This window comes from Thamnophis sirtalis, unplaced genomic scaffold, assembly GCF_051295495.1.
Source record: "Thamnophis sirtalis isolate CommonGarterSnake01/CBP01778 unplaced genomic scaffold, rThaSir2_p1.2 scaffold_4, whole genome shotgun sequence".
NCBI classification, from domain to species: Eukaryota; Metazoa; Chordata; class Lepidosauria; order Squamata; family Natricidae; genus Thamnophis; species Thamnophis sirtalis.
In genome coordinates, this window is record NW_028261384.1 from 48,837,012 (window position 1) to 48,857,663 (window position 20,652).

General features: G+C 38.3%; 1 protein-coding gene across 2 annotated transcripts in view; it reads right to left on the reverse strand.

Annotated features, from left to right (window-relative positions):
- NEK10 (NIMA related kinase 10) overlaps positions 1-20,652 on the reverse strand; it is a 163,793-nt gene that overhangs the window by 104,022 nt on the left and 39,119 nt on the right. For both annotated transcript variants that reach the window (XM_087712881.1, XM_087712882.1), the window contains exons 14-23: positions 19,446-19,585; positions 16,861-16,922; positions 16,326-16,403; positions 15,876-15,940; positions 10,580-10,682; positions 10,080-10,208; positions 9,427-9,564; positions 8,579-8,624; positions 7,049-7,170; positions 5,632-5,734 (exon numbers count right to left, since the gene is read on the reverse strand). In XM_087712881.1, the coding sequence (XP_087569007.1) occupies positions 5,632-5,734; positions 7,049-7,170; positions 8,579-8,624; positions 9,427-9,564; positions 10,080-10,208; positions 10,580-10,682; positions 15,876-15,940; positions 16,326-16,403; positions 16,861-16,922; positions 19,446-19,585 (986 nt within the window). The remainder of the gene's footprint in view (positions 1-5,631; positions 5,735-7,048; positions 7,171-8,578; positions 8,625-9,426; positions 9,565-10,079; positions 10,209-10,579; positions 10,683-15,875; positions 15,941-16,325; positions 16,404-16,860; positions 16,923-19,445; positions 19,586-20,652) is intronic.

The window sequence follows — 20,652 nt, forward strand, 5'->3', positions numbered from 1 at the left end:
GGACACTACTAAGAGCCTTTATTAGGACTTACTTAGTGGCGATATGGGCAGCAAAATGCACTCATTTTTCTACTCTTATTGTGTCCGCGGAATCTTGCCCAGCCGCCCTGTTCAGGGTGACCCGCTCCCTCTTGAAAGGTGAGGCGGTGGGGGAAACCCTGCAGGGAAGAGCTGAGGAATTTGTTCAGTTTCTGTTGGACAAAATCACTCAGTCTCGGACAGCCCTAGACTCTGCTTGGGCAATACCAGCCAAGGTGCCGAGGGCAAGTCTAAGTCGGTTTTCCTGGGATGAGTTCGATTTTGTCACCCCTGAGGAAGTGGACAAGGCCATGGAAGCGATGAGCGCCTCCACCTGTTTACTGGACCCGTGCCCCTCCTGGCTGGTTTCGACCAGCAGGGAGGTGACACGCGGCTGGCTCCAGGCGATCACCAACACTTCTTTGCAGGAATCTTTCCTGCAACCATTAAAGGAAGCGGAGGTGAGGCCCCTCATCAAGAAGCCTTCCCTGGATCCAGCTGTCCTGAAAAACTACCGTCCAGTCTCCAACCTCCCTTTTTTGGGGAAGGCTGTTGAGAAGGTGGTGGCGCTGGTTTCAGGCCTGGGTACAGCACAGAAACTGCTTTGGTCGCACTGACCAATGATCTCTGGCGGGCAAGGGATAGAGGACATTCCTCTATCCTGGTGCTTCTTGACCTCTCAGCGGCTTTCGATACCATCGACCATGGAATCCTTCTGCGACGTCTGGAGGAGGTCGGAGTGGGAGGCACCATTTTATGGTAGTTCTCCTCCTATCTCTCCGGTAGGTCGTAGTTGGTGTTGGTCGGGGGACAGAGAAGCCCCAGCTGACACAAGAGAGAAAAGGGACCAGCTGCACCAGCTTGGAAAAAGATGGAGTGAGGTGTGGTATGACAAGCACCGTAGCAAACAAAGTTGGGTGGCAGAGCAATGATAGTAGCAGGTAGGTGGCTGGCCAAAAGGACAGAGATGGAGTAGAGCTAGGTGGATGGGGGCAGCTGAAAGGGAGGCAGTCCTTTACGCAAGTATGATTTGGATTTGACTGGGTCCTCACCTAATGACCATACAGGATCCATTCAGTGACAGGAACTGGGATTGCCAGTGCTGCTGTCGCTAAGCAGGATGGTCATGTGATTTTTTTAACAACTGCATTGCTTATCAATGGAGTTGCTAGTAAAAAGTCTGGCAGCTGTCACTGTTGGAATATGACTTCCCTTTGCCTTTGCAAATATGTTAATTTTGCAATAGATTTAAGTAAGTTTTACCCAACTGAGTGGAAGCAAATAAAAACTGTGATTAAAAATAGTGGAAAATTGCTGCCCTGATGTTTCTGATGATATCAGTGTATTATCTCTATGCCCCCTGCGGTTCTCACAGTTTGAAAAATAAATAAATGCAGTTCCCAATACACGAAGGTAGTGTGCCTGTTGTTTCATTTATTTAATGTATTGTTACTCCTTTTTGTTAAAATGTGATTACGTAAGCAATCAAGATATCAAGTACAATTAAAATTAAACAATAAAACAGCATAAAAAGGTAATTGATAAAATAGAAGAAGCTAAAATGCTAAGAAGATGAAAATTAACACACTGTTTGATTTAAAGCCTGTCAGAATCAGAATAACTTGATAACATTGATTATTTTTATTTAGGTTATACTTATGGTAGTCAAGAACCAATAAGAATTACAAAACAAAAGGCTGGTTTTGGATAATTCCTAAATGTTTTCTCAATATGGGCTGGTTTTAATTTATATATAATAATATGAAAATAAATGAAATATAATTAAAATGTTAAATATTTAATCAAGTATTTTATTCAGAAAATGTCAAATAATGCCAACTAATAAAATAATCAGAATAGTTTTAATTTTGGGGAAAATGCATGAATAAACAATAGAAATAATATAAGGATGCTATTTTGGAAATCCTCATGATTCTTGTGCATTATATTTTAAATGTTTCTTGGTTCAATGAATCAATGAAAGCAAATAATGTTCTTTTTCCCTTACGCCTTTTGGAACTTTGTTCTTAAATACATTTGTTGCTCAGCAAATGACACCAATAGATAAATCAGCACCTCTCTAATCCTAAAAGGTATCAATTGTACTTATGTTCAATTTCAGCAAGTTAAGATGTTCCTGATAAAATAACATTGATAAACATCCTCCACTATTGGATTGTTCATTATTTCTCTCTGCAGTTGTTGTTTAAAGATTATTATTTTGCCATTTAGCTTATGTGCATTAACAAGAATTTTTGATTTTGATTTTGATTTTATTAGTATTTATAGGCCGCCCTTTTCCCTGAGGGGACTCAGGGCGGCTTACATAAAATAAGGAAGGGCGGGTACAAACAATAGACACAAACAATACATAGAAGTAAAATAGTAAGCAACATTCATTCATCATTCAGGTGGGGACAAATTAGCTTTATCCCCAGGCCTGACGGGCTAGCCAGGTCTTAAGGGCTGTGCGGAAGGTCTGGACGGTGGTGAGGGTACGAATCTCCACGGGGAGATTGTTCCAAAGGGTCGGAGCTACTACTGAAAAGACTCTCCTCCGTGTAGTTGCCAGTCGGCACTGACTGGCAGATGGAACTCGGAGGAGGCCTAATCTATGCGATCTAATTGGTCGCAGGGAGGTAATTGGCAGGAGGCGGTCTCTCAAGTACGCAGATCCACTACCATGGAGGGCTTTATGAGTGGCAAGTAGCACCTTGAAGCGCACCCGGAGATCAACAGGTAGCCAGCGCAGCTCGCGGAGGATAGGTGTTATGTGGGCGAACCGAGGTGCACCCATAATCACTCGCGCAGCCGCGTTCTGGACTAGCTGAAGTCGCCGGATGCTCTTCAAGGGCAGCCCCATGTAGAGCACATTGCAGTATTCCAGCCTAGAGGTCACAAGGGCCCGAGTGACTGTTGTGAGGGCCTCCCGGTTCAGGTAGGGTCGCAACTGGCGCACCAGGCGAACCTAGGCAAATGCCCCCCTGGTCACAGCCGTCAAATGGTGGTCGAAAGTCAGCTGTGGATCCAGGAGGACTCCCAAGTTGCGAACCCTCTCTGAGGGGTATAAAATTTGACCCCCCAGCCTGAGCGATGGAACACTGATCGAATTATTGGGAGGAAAACACAACAGCCATTCGGTCTTCTCCGGGTTGAGTACAAGCTTGTTAGCCCTCATCCAGTCCATAACGGCCTCAAGACCCCGGTTCATCACGTCCACCGCTTCATTGAGTTGGCACGGGGCGGACAGATACAACTGAGTATCGTCCGCGTATTGATGGTATCTTATCCCGTGCCTCCGAATGATCTCACCCAGCGGTTTCATGTAGATGTTAAATATTGGGTTATAAAATTAGTAACTTTAATTGTCCATATACTAATGCTCAGAGTATGGAAAATAAACAAGATGAAGTAGTGTTCTTAGAATAATTTAATAGGAATGACAAACTTCTGGCAGAATGATTCTCATCGCTGGAATATAGAAAGTGAAGGATACATTTAGTCCAAAAGAAACAGATACCTTAGAAAGGAAGGAGGAATTGCTATGTTTAAAAAAAATTCCAGATCTGAAATCAAGATAAGTAAGTTTGGCCATGCTATAGAGAGCATCTGTGTTGAAATAAGTGGACAAATAAATAATAAATAAAAGTAATATGATTGTCTACTAACGAATATGTGGATATTTGCAAAACACATTACAGATCTTTCAAAGAAGCAGATCAAAAATGAACATTTTGAGCAAAAATTACATTAATGTTCTTGTGGGATTAAAAATTTTTATATTAGAATAATTGAAAGTGGGGTCATGGCAATGACAAATAATATGGGTGATAGTGTGTTATCTTTCTCTTAATGTTGACACACTCATATTTTTCATTTTCTGCCATCAATTCTGCCTTCCACGGTTTTTTTTTCTATAAACATTCTAATGTTTTACTGAAACCAGTTGTTTCCAAACACTTGATGACCCACCTATGTGGTAATGAATCAAATATTTTTTTATAAACCTTATCTAAATTGCTTTTTGGCTTTTACAATTCTCCAAAACTATTTTATCTCTCAGAAGGGGTGGGGTTATATGGTACAGGTGGTATCAGGACTATGTGGTACAGGGGGATTAGGTTGTACAGGTGGATCTGGGGGGGGATTAGGTGGTACAGGGGGATCAGAGGGGGGAAAATGATGTGACAGAAGAGGGTGGGGAAGTAATTCATGTTCTAATGTTATAAATTTTAATCCAACATTAAGTTCCGAGCTTCCAAGTCATTTATTTTTAATGAAAAAAATTTTTACTCAAATTTTTGTGTTAAAATGGGGACTGCGTGTTATACGCCGGTGCGTGTTATACGCCGATAAATACGGTAGTTATTTCTATTTATATATGTGGAAAATTCAATATGGGCAAATGAAAAGCTCTATCATTTCTCACAATGGAAGAATAGATGGAAAAAACAGTGGACTTAGTAGAGATGGCAAAACCAACTATAGTAAACCAAGAGAACAATTTCATTTCCATGTCAAATTTGCTTCTGGATTTTATGCTCCATATAGAAGGGGGGGGGCTTTGATTTTACATTTTGAGGACTGGATTGATTTTTTAACTATAGAAAATAGCCTTTAGTTATTTGAAATGCAAAGCAAAAGTTGGCATTATAATTGCATTCAGTATTTTATTGTACTGAAAGGATCCAGAAGTCACTACTTTTTTCTTTTCCATTTCTTTTTATCCAACGTCCTCTTTCACACTTTTTCTGATTTTATTTTCATTTGTATTTTATATTGTAATACCATATAGTCTGATAAAATTAATAAAAGACACGTGATTGTGTTGAAGACATCGACCATGTGCAAAAATATAAAAGTCAAGGTTAACTATCCTTAGGAGATAATAACTGTATGGAATATCTGCAGAGATTATTCATATTATACTTATATACAAATAACTAATACGATCAGTTAGGTATGCCTTTCCTATCTCATTTATCAATGTGTGAACGTAATTTAGATTACAGATATAGATTAAATAGAGATGATGGAGACAGAGATAATGAGAGATATATTGTAGATAGATAGATAAGTAGGTAGGCAAGCAGAATTATGCAAAATGTTTCCTTCTGAAGGAAAAATATAAAACAACTGATTTAAAAACAGAAAGAACAGACAAAAACAATTTTGAATAAACAGCATAAAATGTAAATAACAGCATTAATTCTGGAAAAATACAATTTCACATAGAAAAAATACCTACTTATTCAATAGATACTGTATTTTCTGGAATCTCCACTAAAAATAGCAAAATATTTTAATGTATACAGAAATAGCTCACTACTCTGCATTTTTTCAAGAAACCTAAACAAAAAAAAAAGAAAATAAGAAAAACCCATGCAGTTAATACCTACAGTATATTGCCATATTATTATTCGTAGATCATAAATGACACGTTACTATATTTAAAAAGAGGAAATGTTCCTCAACTAAATGGTGGCACTTATTGTACTGAGATATTTTTCAGAGTAAATGTAACATATAGGTATTATTACTAGCTTATTATTGTTATTAGCATCCTGATTATTTTCTATCAAATGTCAATAAGAACATAAAAATAGAACTTACTGATTGTTACTTTATCCTTATCTCCCAGCATGATATTGTTTGGCGTGAGGTCTCTATGGACAATCCTCTTCTCTTTGTGCAAATACCGAAGAGCTAAACATAGCTTTATAATAATAATAATAAAAAACTTAATACAATACAAAGAGAGAAACACCAGCACTAATTAAACAATTTATTATTATGGAAATAAAGTTCTGAAGCATAACCATCTGAAAGGGTAATTTGTGAGTGTCCTATAATAAACAAAATAATACCACAGTTCATTAGAAGATCAAAGTGCACTACTCCCATTTTTTGCTTTGCGGAGTGGGGTGACAGCACAGTATCCAGAGCAGCTGCAGAGGATGAAACTTTCCTCTGTAGTGGAGTATCCCAAGGCTCTATTTTAGGCCCAGTAATCTTCAACATCTTCATCAATTATTTGGACAAGGAGACAAAATGATAGATCCATTTGATAAACATCAATATATTATCTACTATATGATCCCTACAGATGGAAAACCATGTTAGGTTATGGTATATAAAAAATAGGAGTAAGGCAGTACCTTTTCCAACTAACAAATAAGCTCATATCTTTTAAAAATATGTTAGTCGGAAAAAGTGCTGCCACATTATTTTTTTGCCCTCTTACATAATCTTACATATTTTATGTTATATGTTATGGATATATCACAAATATGGAAGGCCTGTAATACAACCATAGTTAGCCTTTTCATAAACTCACTGGGAACAGACATTGCTGGAATGTGTGTACTACTGATAAGGAAAGATTCTGAATATGTGTATGAATGATTTATTGTTAGTGATACCAGGTAGAGCATTAGTGGGTGTATGGAATGTAGTGAAGTCTTGGAACAAACAGTAAGGATGTAAAGTTCCTGACGGGGCAAGATGTACCATACACAGGGATTTTGAGTAAACAAGTTGGGTATAAAGAGAAAATTGGAATGAACCCAGACTCTGAAATTCGAGACGACTCTGGTTGGAGCATGGGATGCCCTGAGTCTGCTTCCCAGCCCACTCAAATACAGCCTGATCACCTGTGTTGAGAATATATGTGAATATTGTGTGAATGAGTAGCCTAGTTGGGCAGCAATACTTACAGAACCTGAGTAGCCTTGTTGGGCACAGTAACCTGACTAGCCTTGTTGGGCATAACTTGTAATAGTAAGATAGCTTTGAAATTAGACAAGTATATGTACGTATATAAAGGAATTAATTAAGCTTAATTGCATGCTTGCCTTGCCTTTTGTCCAAATAACACAAGAATAAAAGGACTATTGGAAAACTTTCCTTTGAGTAACTTGAAAATAATTTTATGACGCTAACATGGTTTTCAAACTTTTCAGACTCCTGATTAATTGCATGACCAGAAAACATGTAGGGGAAAGCAATGAAGGCAACTTCAGGTTCTTACTTGAATGAATATATTCCATATTCTCTCTTCTGTAAATTGCTGTTGTTTTTCCTTCAAAGAATGAAAATGTTCTCCAAGGGGTGCTCCTTCTATGAGCTCCATGACTATATACAATCTATCATCTATTCATGATGAAATAAATAGTAACAATAATAATTTATTTCTGTAGACAATAGTTATGCATATCCTTTATGATGTTCGTTGGAACAGATTCATAGAGGTAAACAAAAAAAAATTCTCTTCAACTTGGCTTATAGTTGAAAATACACAATTTTCAGCAACAGGTCTGTAGAGATTCTCAGTCATCCAGGTCATGGTTGTCCCAAAGATGCTTTTTCAGGAGACAACTCAACTTTGTTGTTTTTTCTTTGAAGACAAAAACAAGAAAGTCCAGTTGCTTCCTGAAAAAACTCCTTTGGGATAACCATGACCTGGATGACTGCGAATATCTGTAGACTTTTAGCTATGCAATTTGTGATGAACACCCTTCGAATGATATGGCATTTCCAGAAAAACTGCAGACCAAAGGAACAGTTAGCACTACTCAGATGATCCTGAGGACACAGGTAAACCTCCTCGTGCTTTAACAACTCTCAAAAATGATGCAAATGACCAGCTGTCTGCAGGGAATATAAATCTCTCCTTTCTCCACCATCCAGTCAGATCTGAATAAGCTTCTTGGATGAGAAACAAAACATCTTCAAAGAAAAATATAAGAAAGTCTCCTGAAAAAGCACCTTTGCGAATTTTCAGCAACATCTCCAAAACTCATTATAACCATCAAGGAAAAAATAGAGAATCATACTTCTACTCACATATAATCACTGCCCGCTCACTATGTTCTTGAAACATCCAACTTGACATGACTATAATTGAGCCCAAAATTTCCACTGCTAAACAAGGCAGTTAAATGAGTTGTGCCCTATTTTACAACCTTTCTTGCCATGGGTATTAAGAGAATCACTACAGTTGTTAAGTGAATTATGCAATTGTTAAGCAAATCTGGCTTCTTCCATTGACTTGGCTTGTCATAATAAAAGTTGCAAATAATCCAAGGAGCATGGCTGCTGGAACTATCAGTAAGTATAGGGATGCTGCGATGGTCCTAAGTGTGAGAACTGATCATGAGTCACTTTTTTCAGTGCTGTTATAACTTTGAAAAGTCATTTAACAAATGGTTATTAGTCAAGGACTATATATATTCCCCCATACATTCACCTCAGCTCTTCAAAAGGCAAAGTCTACTCACAGATACTCCGATATCTAAAAACCTCAGCTCTTGAAAAAGCAAAGTCTTTTTAAAGCTAACGTAATGCTATTTGTTCAAACTTCTAATTTCTGCTTCCAATACATTCCCTTTCTTCCCTTGTCTTTTAACTAACAATTTAATACTTTTCAAAAAACATAAAATAATCTTCTTGAAGATGTCAAAAGTAAACATTTCTGATATAGTCCCTACTTCACTTTAAAAAAATAATAATATATGAAAGTAATACATTGTGGATTGTCACTTTGTAGACTTATACTTACTTTCTAAAAAGGTTCTGTGGTATCGTACAACATTGGGATGATAAAGCTAAAATAAAAATGTACAAATGTTAGATTAGATGTGGGCAGTCTGTGATATACTGGATATGAGTCAGTACTCTAATATTCTTTTCTTTTTTTCAAAAAATAAGAGGCTGAAAGGAAGCACAAAGTACCTTCATGCCTACCTTTAATCTGTTTATCAATTCTACCATTGAAATTTTGTGGCAAATTGGTACAATGATTTCAGTCTGAATGGCTTGGAAGTAAGAGACTTTTAGTAAGTGAAACACACCCATTGCTACCCTCTACCCTTCTTCCTCCAAGATAAAATGGACCCTACTCATTCTAGAAGCAGTACAACATTAACGGTGATATTCCTCTGAATGGGAATTATGGCAAGTTAGATTTTGAATATTAGAATGTCTTTTGACATTTGGGTAGCATTAATGCTTATTTGAAAGAACTGCACTAGCAACAGATAAAAGAATACCATCAATATTACAATATCTCTATTATGCTTTTAGAGCTTATTGCTAATTTCAATTTTTTTTCTTGATTAGTCTTCAACTGCAAATGTATGAATGATCATACAGCTCAATCAAGGCTTGCAACAGGTTAAGAAGGAACGTGCACTATAGCAGTTTCCTAGTCGCCTACAAACTTACTAGGGATGAATAGGTACAGGTAGCAGGCAATGAAAAACCTAAGCAGGACAATAAAAGTAGGTAGCCAACACATACTCAGGGTAGCATAGTAATTAAAATAACTTCACTTTAACTGGCATCTAAACTGTAATTGAAAGACTTCTCCCAATAATTTCTCTGAAACTTATTTTTGTTTAGTCTTACCTGTTCTTTAATTATGGTTAATTCAGAGACAATGTTCTTTACACTGCTCTCTCGATCTTTTTTATCTTTTCCAAATGCTGGATTATGTAAATTAATCTCTTTCATTGCTAGAAAGTTTTGGCCACTATGTTTTCTAACCTACAGCAAGAAGAAAAAATGATATGAACAGATAGTATACGATAGAAATTACAATGTAGTTTCCAATTTCCCATTTTGCAATGAAAATATTTTTGGAAGATATAAAAGTATTTCAATGTCCTAACAGATTTGAGTAGAAAGTCAGAATCTCTGGAAACTGGGCAGGTCACATTGTGAGCACTACTAATTATTATTTATATAGCTAAGTAAAAATTATTTAAAATATTTGAGATATATTATCTTAGAAATGTTTACATTAATAAAATAGTATTTGCTACAAATCTGAAGATATAGGCGAGTACTCAAAATGTTAAATACTTTTAATGTTAATGGAGTCCAAGCCTGAAAGATTTTGTTTCAATGAATTTACTGGAAATGTTCTATTTACAAATAATGCTAAGTCAAATCAACATATTGGTTTCCTTTGCCAATAAAAATAAATAACATATATCTGCAATCAAGTGTGAGGAGGAGTATGAAAAGCAATATTCAAAACAAATCAAAGGCACTTTTACCTTATAAACGCTTCCAAATGCTCCACTGCCAAGATGATCCAAAACTGCGTAATTGCCTATGTATTTCATTGGTGCTTTATTCTGATTTATAGTTTCAATATTTTCAGAGATTTGCTTAACTTCCTCTTCCTGGTTACAAAAGTTACTTTATTGATGTAATTTTAGACAATTATAATTTATAAAAGTCCTACTTTTCCCTTAAAAACCACTTTCACCCATTTTTTTTTAATCTCAATCAAGAACACTTCTTTGACTATTCCATTCTTAAAAGAAATTCATGTAGCTAGAGCACATGAAAAGAAGTATGGTGTCTTAAGATTGCCACAAAACATACTGCAAAGCATTATACAGCTATCACTTGTACAAAAGCAGTTTTCAAAGTTCTGTTTCAAAAACTTTGCAATATTTTATTCAAAGATGACATTTAAAAACCAGAGTAAGCTGAAACATTTTGGCAAGGACTGAGTTCATTTGAATAAAGAAAAACATATACTACCCACCAGTAGCGCATTTAATTTCAATACTAGCTCTTCATAGGCACTGATCTCACGAATATAATGCCCAACATCTATGAAGCTTTCAAACAAGTCTGTAGGAAAGAGCCTACAAAAATATAAATGTAAATACTTATGGAATACTGAATCAGCTTTATACCCACTTTCATTTCTCACATTTTAAAAATTAATTTCTTTTAGAATTTGTTTCTGACAAATGTACTAAGGACAAAATAGTTCTACCTTTACGCATGTGAGTAACACATCAGAACTTTCTTGCTAAAGGAAAGGTGATTCAATCCCTTTCCTTCAGAAAATTCCATATTTATTGGAAAAAAAGATTTTTATTAATTTAAGATAAATCTGCCCCTTGGAAACAAACAAAAGGGAGAATTAAAATTAGAAAATCATTATAATGCCCAGCTTCCTCATCTTGTCAATCTAGGTTACTAACACCATTTATTTGTTTGTTTGTTTGTTTGTTTGGTCAACATGAACAAGATAACAGGCATAAACATGGGCATGAACACAGGAAATGGATACGAATAAATGCGGATAATAGGATAGGGATGGTAGGCACACTGGTGCACTTATGCACATCCCCTTACAGACCTCTTAGGAAAAGGGCAAGGTCCACGCTAGGGAGTTTAAGGTTAAAGTTATGGGGGTTTGAAGATGTAACAACAGAGTTGGGTACTGCATTCCAGGCATTGACTACTCTGTTGCTGAAGTCATATTTTCTGCAATTGAGTTTGACACAATGCAGGAAAACCTGCCAGCCTACCAAAATGTTTAGTGTGTGTGTGTGTGTGTGTGTGTGTGTGTGTGTGTGTGTGTGTGTGTGTGTGTGTAGATAGAAAAATAGCAAACTTAAAAATGAGGACAAAAAAAAGAGTGCAGTATAATCTGAATTACTATTGATTAAAATTACCAGTAAAATAAGTCCCCTTTTTGTAAAATTAATTTATCTGCAACTGCATATATACTTTATGATTTTTTCTGAAATTACATATATATGGCTGTCAAAAAATGTCAGTTGGTCTTACCTGAACTGCATGTTTCGAAGAAGGCGTGGGAGGAGTCATACGTGGGTATTATCACAGCCCTTTTGCCCTGGAGACTGAGGTAAATCTTGAGGCCACACCTCCGTGCCTCCCTCTGACCTCCCAGATTAACTGATTGTTCGTAGCAGAGCACCTGGAAGGAAGGGACAGAGACAGCACATGCACACATCCTTCCTACCTGGCCCTGACTGACCACTGAACGACTCAGGCCCCTTCGAAACATGCAGTTCAGGTAAGACCAACTGACAGTTTCCAAAGTGAGGCGTGACAGGAGTCGTACATGGGACATACCAAAGCTAGGGTCCCTGTGAGGGATCATTGGGCCTGAGCCTCTCGAGTGTCTAGAACTCCCTGAAGAACCCTCCTCCCAAAAGCCGCCTCCGCGAAGGCGTAAGCGTCTAAATGGTAATGCCTGATGAAAGGCGAGGGAGAGGACCAGGCGGCAGCCCTGCAAATTTCCTCTATGGGAGCCTGGGTGGCCCAGGTCGCCGAAGTGGCCGCACTTCTGGTGGAGTGCACTGTGATGCCCTCTGGGATCTGGAGTCCCCGTGCCTCGTAGGCCTTTGAGATGGCCGCTCTGATCCACCTGCTGATGGTGGCCGGGAAAACCTTGGCTCCCCTGGAGGGCTGCGGACAGAAGTCTGGCAGAACTATCTCTAAAGCCCTGTGAAAGGGAGAATTGACCTTGGGCATGAACGCGGGGTCCAGTCTGAGGATGACTTGGTTCTCCAGAAAGGTGCAGAGGTCCGCTCTAGTGGAAAGAGCGTTGAGCTCAGATACTCTCCTGACTGAGATGATGGCAACCAGGAAGATGACTTTAAGGGTCAAGAATTGTAGAGAAACCTCCCTCAAGGGTTTGAATGGTGCTTCCGTCAATGCTTGGAGGACCGTGGGTAGGTCCCAGGTAGGGAAACGATGGACCACTGGGGGCTTCAGATTTGCCACTCCCTTAAGGAAGCGCCTTAGGACCGGATGTTGAGACAAAGGCGGACCATCCACACACACCCCAGGACCATGGATAGGGCAGAGACTTGTCTCCTAAGGATGCTGGGGGCCAGACCTTTCTCCAGACCTTCCTGTAGGAAGTCCAGAATCTGGGGTACAGATGCCGAAGCTGGGACGATGTCCCTTGCTTGACGCCAGTCTGCGAAAGCAACCCAGGAGGTGTTGTAGATGCGAGTGGTGGACTACCTCCTGCACGCCTCGATGGTCTTAATGACCTTCGCGGAAAATTGTGCCCCTCACAGTTGTTCCTGCTCAATCGCCAGGCGGTCAGATGGAGCCACTCCGGATCCGGATGCTCCAGAGACCCCTGATGCATGGACACCTCCCCCGGGGGAATCCTCCAGTGAGGACCTGAGGACAGCTTCACCAGGTCTGCTAGCCAGGGGGCGGCAGGGCCAGAAAGGAGCCACTAGAATCATCTGCTCCCTCTGACACTAACTTCCTCAGAACCCCGGGGATGAGGGGAAGGGGAGGAAAGGCGTTGAGAAGACCTGGTGGCCAACTGCAGCGAAGGGCATCTGTGTCCATGGCTCCCCTGGATGGGAACCTCGATACAAATCTCAGCAGCTGGGCATTTGTTGGGGTTGCGAAGAGATCCACCGTCGAGTGCCTGAACCTCTCGCAGATCTGCAGGAAGATGATGGGATGGAGCTGCCACTCTCCGTTGTCGACCGTCTCCCTGCTGAGCCAATCCGCTTGCTGGTTCTCTGTTCCGGACATGTGCTCCGCTCTGATGGACTGGAGATGCCTCTCTGCCCAGTTCCCCAACCAGAGATGTCGCTGGTTCCCTGAAGAGGTCAGCCACCAACAGAGCGAGAGCAGCACCTGGGGTGACCCTTGAACTTTGAAGCTGGCGTCGCTCGTCCCGGCTCTCTGGTATGGAAGCAGGAACCACTGAAGCTCCCTGGCACGTAGGCGAGCCCAAGGCACGATCCCTATACAAGAAATGAATTTCCCAAGAAGCCTGGAAAGAAGAACTACAGGAACAGAGCGTAATTTGCGTATCTCCTGAACCAGTTGTACAATGCTGTCCCTTCGATCCTGGGAAAGGAAAACCTTTCTGGACACCGAATCTATAATGGACACTAGGTGTTGGAGATGGGTCCAGGTGGCGCTTCTCTAGGTTGATAGAGAACCCCAGGGACCTGAGGGTGTCGATGATGAGCCCCAGGTCCTGCCTGGCAGTGTCTGGGGACCTGGCTAGGATGAGGATGTCATCCAGGTAGCAAAAAAGCCGAACTGGGAAGGAACGCAGGTGACCTGCGGCCACGGTCAGCACCTTGGTAAAGGTCCTGGGGACTGAAGCCAGCCCAAAGGGGAGGGCCCTATATTGAAAATGACTGCCCTCATGGGAAAATCTAAGGAACGTACGATGTTTCAGGGCAATTCTAATATGAAGGTAGACCTCCGTGAGATCGATAGAGGCCAAGAAGTCGCCCTGACGGATGCCTTCTAAGATGGACTTCAGGGTGGCCATCTTGAACCTATGGTAGACCACCCTGGAATTGAGCAGCTTAAGATCCAGGATGGCTCTCCACTCCCCTGAACTCTTGGGGACCAGAAACAGGTTCGAATAGAATCCAGAACCCCTCTCCCCCTATGGGACCCTCTCTATGGCCTTGATATCTAACAGATGTTTGATGGCCTTAGCCTTAAGGGCCCGTTTGGCCGGATCTGCAGAGGAGGCGAAGGTACGGAACCTATTTGGGGGATGCGAGCAGAACTCCAGCTGTAACCCGAGCTTAACAGTCTGGAGGACCCACTCGTCCGAAGTGACGCGCTCCCAGGCATCCGCAAAAAGGGAGAGGCGACTGCCGATGGGGTGATCCGCAAATGGATCACTTGAATCTGCAGAATGGATGACCGCCCCCTCCTCGAAAGGGCCGCTTTAATCTGGGAGGTCAGAGGGAGGAACGGAGGTGTAGCATCAAGATTTACCTCAGTCTCCAGGGCAAAAGTGCTGTGGTAATACCCACGTATGACTCCTCCCACGCCTTCTTCGAAACATGCAGTTCAGGTAAGACCAACCTTCAGAAACAGTGGGGAATTATGGGATACTGTATGTGATAGAAGATATGAGCTGCATTTTGAAAGAGTAGAAGAAAACCTGATGGAGGCAAAAGCAAGGAAGCAGACAGCGCAAAAGGAAGGAAACACAGCAATGATTTTGCTGAACTCAACAAAATCAATTTTATCCATTCATATTTTATAGTAAATCTCATCAAATGTAATAACTTTTACTCTCATGTAAGTCCTGTTTAATCCTTAAGAAATTCTGCAGTAGATTTGTTCTATCCAAAATAAAGCAAGATTAAAGTATGTTAGCTCGATTCCTTCACTTGATCCCTCCATATGTTTAAGCTGGGAAATTTCCTATGATATTGGATAAGGAAAAAAAGTTGCCACTATCTCTTCTTTGAGATCTCTTTTAAAAAATTGTTCTGTATGTTTTACATTTATTCCCTAAAAGGTTTTTGGTGAGTCTGAAATGAATTGTTCAGGGCAACAATAACTAAGCAGTAAAAATGTGGATAACAGCAAAAAGATACATAAAACTAAATCTCTGCTGCCATCTAGCAGTTGTTCAGATGCTTGCATCCCAGAATGAATATCTAATGAAATTAAAAAACAAATGGACATAAAATATTTGAAAACTACCAGCCTATGTATAGCCCTGATCTTGTGAAGAAAGTCTATCATGCATCCACATTACAAGTAAAATAAATACAGTTTTGGATTATTAGTGTTTCCTAAAGCCATATTATGGAGCACAGATTTCTTTTTCTGAATTAAGATTGGAGAAACATTTCAAATGCATATACTTACTGTTTTTGAACAATTCCCACAAAAACAGTGTAAGCACAGTCATTTGTTGTGACATGTCATCCCCAGTCAATAACAGTATAATCACAGATATGTAGTTTGATCAGGAATAGTTCAGAAATTACATCTGGTCCACTTATTATAGCACAGAGATGTCATGGAGTTCCAGTGCCTTCAAAAGTATTCTGTTATTAAAATGTGAATATATTGCGCAATTTTATTCCCTTTATAGACTATAAAGACTTTGGGAACATGTTTTTTATTGGAAATCAGTGTTTTAAGCAAAGTTTGACAGGTAAAGTTTGACATGCACACATTCCCACATACAATAAATGTAAGGCATAGTACCTTATATACACACATTTATTCAAAGGAAAATAATCTGGGAATATAGCTTGTCTTCAGCATACCTTTTAAAAAGATGTCGATTCCTTTCCATACTGAAAAGAAATCTCAGAGCTCTGAATGCATAACACTAGAATGAGAAAAATGTATCGAAATTGAAAGCCACATTTGATTTCTCTCGTCTAAAGATTCAATGCCAGTAACAAGCTAAAAGCCTGAGCAATTTTTACATTACTAGAATAAAACATTGTAATACTAAAAGAATATCAGTTTTAGTATTTAGTAGTTCAGAATGGTTTATGAAACTATTAGCAATTTGTTGGCTTTTCTGTCTTATATATTCTTATTAACTTTAAATTAATTACATTAAATTTATCAAACTGCCTTAGAAGTATAGGGAGAGAGGGAGGGAAGGAAGGAGGCAATAAAGGCAATAAAAATCATAATAAACCATATTCTTTGTGTTTCAAAACTGTAACTATTTGCAATGAAAATTCATAAATAAAAAGGATTACCTGTAATAAATTAGCCTTTGCTATATTCCTTTGCTTATTAGGTAAAAGCAGCTTTGCTATTGTATATATCCCATTTTCCTAAAAAGTATATATGGAGGAATAATATTTCAGAGAACAATCAAACATTTAGTAATAAAGAAGAATTCTTAATAATCTGTCAGATTCACAAGAGGAATTTATTGTCTATTGCAAAATTATCAGCAAAGACAGATACTTTTCATTTTGCAGCATGACCTGCAAGTTAAACAGGCTTTAGCTGACCCACTTACTCTTTAAAATATATTCTTGTTCTCTATATAACAGTTACCTATGAGGCAGCCATGCTGAGGCAGATATCAAGAGCATGCCTTCAGTAATTCAAATTACACACAGTACTTAATTATAAAATGATAAAGTGGTAAATATAGGCCCTCCAGTCCTTACATGAGTGGACAGCAGCATATTTTTAACCAATACTATTTCTATTCCAAGAAACATGCATTGTATAAATATAAACAAAAAGTTTAATCTCAAAAGGTATTTAAAGACTTCTCACCTGTACTACTTGATGGGCATTGGTGTCATTAAGGACCAATTCAGTAATTGCAGCACAACAGGCTAAAATAAATCACCAAAAATTATCTTATACTGCTCCTATATATTAAGGTATTTGTCAATTGTATGTTTTTTGAGTTTTAAAATAACATTTTAAATTAATACATTAATCCGTTCACATTTAACACTTTATGTAATCTGGAGAAACTACAGATTGAGGAAAAGAAAATGTCTGTGGACTTTCAGTTGTACTTCTGGCCTCCTTGAAAGCCTGATCTGCAAGTTCTGCAGTCAACTTCAACCTCTTCCTGTTGGGGAGCCCCACTAAAGGGGCGATGAAGTAAGATGGGACCATCTGGCAGGTCGAGGAGAGAAGCATCACTCCTCCCTGACTGGGAAATTATCCCCCTCATCTGAAGGCAAGAAGCAGCAGCAGCCAAAATGGCTGCCATTAAGCCAGCCTGAATACCCAGGACTGTGCTGGAGAGGAAAAAATGAATGGAGTGTGAGCTGAGTGAGAAAATACTTTTTATTAGAAGTTGACCCCAAAAATCCAAGGGGAAAGCATCTTTAAAACTATTTGTTGAAGTTGTGAATGAGCACACAGGAAAAATATCAGAGAATTGAAGAAGGAAAAAAATCTGCTTTTTAAATAATAAATAGAAACTTGGTTCCTCAAAGCTAAAAGATGTGATATTGAGAACATTTTAAAATACTGGAATTAAAGTCCCAAGTTTCTCTTTACAAACACTGCTCAATTATTGGATTTATAATTTAAGAATAATTTGAATAATTGAAAAAATAATTGAAATCGGAACTCTTAACACTATTGCAGAGAGGTTGGAGCAGACATAAGCAAGAGCACCATCTGCTGACGAAAAGGAAAATATGCAAACTTGGAAATCACTATTCAAAAAAAAACCTGGAAATATCTGTTAAATACAGACCTATTCTAAGACCACTAGAGATCTGATTATTAACTAAGGACTTCAAGAGCCCCTGAACATCATTGATTATTATTGAACATATAAGGTAATTTGAAGAGGCATGGATAACTCCTGGTGAATTCAAACTATTTGGACTGAATATTAATGAGACATTTAAAATTGTGACTTGGAATTTTGGCTTTTTGAATTAATGAACTCTGGACAGTGGACTGAAAAAGAGATTGATTAAACACAGACGCAACATAAGATGGAAGTAAGGAGAACTTAAACAGAACGGAGCTTTTTCAAAGCATTGAGAAAGTATTTGATCATATAGACCAAAAATTAGGAAATTTAATGCAAAGAATAACGGACAATGATTAGGACAAGGAAGAAAGAATAGATCTAGCAGAAGAAATAGAGGGGAAGTGAAGAGAAATGAGCAAGAAGAAGATAACGAGATATTGCCAAAAGGAAGAGTGATTAAGGAACTAAAAAAGGAGGGAAATAATATAAAAAATTAAAAAAGGAAGTGGGAAAAACAGGAAGAGAACTGGGGGGAAAAGATAGGAGGTGGAATGGATAGTTCTGGAATTAGACAAAGGGAAAGGGTAGAGTTGGGAGGAAAAATTAGATTGCATAGGCAAATAGAGGGAATAAGAGACCCAAAGGACAAATATGGGAGGAAAATTAAAAAGAAAATAAGGTTCTGAAGTGGGTAAGAGATGAAGGATAAGGAAAAATAGAGTAAAAGAATATTTTTATGAATATATTTCAATAACATGTATTAATACTAGAATTATACAGGTTGGATTACTATTTTAGTAGTGTGATAGATATCAGGATAATATTGTACTATAAATAAATATGAAGAATGGGAAAATAGACTTTCAATGACTGTATTACTAAATATGTATAAAATATGAATAACAGTGGAAGGTTAGAACTTAATGGGTGATTAGGGAAATATATAAAAATATATATTAATCTAAACCTTTTCTATTAATAGTAGAATTATATGGATTGAAGAACTGGAAAGAACATGAATAGAAATACCCTAAACGTATAAATGATAGTGATTGATACTAAAATTGTATAAGGGGATATTGAAAAATGGAAGAATGAAGGATGGAACTTTGATTTAACTATGGAAATATGAAAAACAAAACAGATGGAAAACACATCTTTGAATATTATAGTGATATGAAAGGGGAAAAATAGTTAAAATAGGGATAGAAATAGTGGAGGGAAATAATAATTATATATTAAGATGTTAAGGTATACAAAAGGACAGAAAGATGGTTCAGAAAAAAAGGGTGATAATAAAAGACATGTATAAATAATATGGAACAATGAAAATTAAATGTAATATTTAGGAATAATAACACTGTTTATGTGTACTGAAATGTATGTTATCCAGTTACCACACCATTCACGCATTGATATGTATAAAGAATATAAAAAAATGAAAATTTGATTGAAAAAAGAAAGAAAATAAAATGTCTGTGGCTTGTTCTATAGGACAGTCAGCATATGTATATTTATAAAAGAACCTACTGAACTTACTATTTAATTGATCCATCAGTTTTTGATTACCATTTAATGCATTGTTCAGGCACAAATAACTTCATTGATATAAATCATCATAGTATTACTGTACCTGCTTGAAGAGAAAATGTATTTTCTTGTATTTCATGAGAGCTTAACTCTTCTGATAAATGAAGCTGATGGATTCTTCCAGCTATGTTTGCACTAGATAAACTCCCAATGGAAGAACGATCCAAAAACAGACTTCGTTCCCTAGAAAAGTACAAGAAACAGTTTGCATATAGCAATAGCAATAGCAATAGCAGTTAGACTTATATACCGCTTCATAGGGCTTTCAGCCCTCTCTAAGCGGTTTACAGGGTCAGCATATTGCCCCCAACAACAATCCGGGTCCTCATTTTACCCACCTCGGAAGGATGGAAGGCTGAGTCAACCCTGAGCCGGTGAGATTTGAACAGCCGAACTGCAGAACTGCTGTCAGCTGAAGTGGCCTGAGTGCTGCATTTAACCACTGCACCACCTTGGCAATCAGCAATCACCTCGGCAATCAGCAATCAGCAATTAGAATCAAGAATGCATATGTTTTATGCATTCTTGCATATTATGAGTCAGTGTGATGGGTTAAGGTATTGAATTAATACTGGCAAGCCCATGGTTCAAGTCCCTAGTCAGCTATGAAAGCTTATAGGGTGTGTTAAGGCCAGAGAGGGCAGCTAACAAAGTTTGTCATCCCTGCATGAATTGGAAAGGCAAAAAAAAGAAGAATGACCAATCAGAGCCTGGAGTGGCTGTCGTATGGGCTGAGCACCAATGTGGATGTCTTGCCAACCCACCACAATCTGGACTGGAATTTTTAAAGTTAATTTCAGAAACGGGCAGGAGCAGCACATGAGGCAAGTAGCTTAATCTACCATGGAAATTATCCTAAAAATCCCTCTCCAAAGCAAGACTAACCATGGAATCCATGGGACTGTAAGCCTCTCGAAACAGACATCCTGAGTTAAAAACAACAATTCTTAAGAATAGAGGAGTTGAATCCTATAGAATAAGATTTAGTTACATATGTATGGCAAGTCCCAATATAGAATTAAATTGGTCAGATACTGCCTCCTGTTGGTTTGTATAAGTAATGAACATTCTGTACAGATTTATTTAAGGAGTTCTGATACATTAATCTCTTCTTCCTAAAGGAATGTTATATCGATATTTCATGAAAGTTATACCTGCATTTTTAAACACAAGTCTCAGAAAATCTTTCTATAAAACAATATCATTCAAAGACAAAAAATTGTTAATAGGAATTGATTTTCACATGAAAT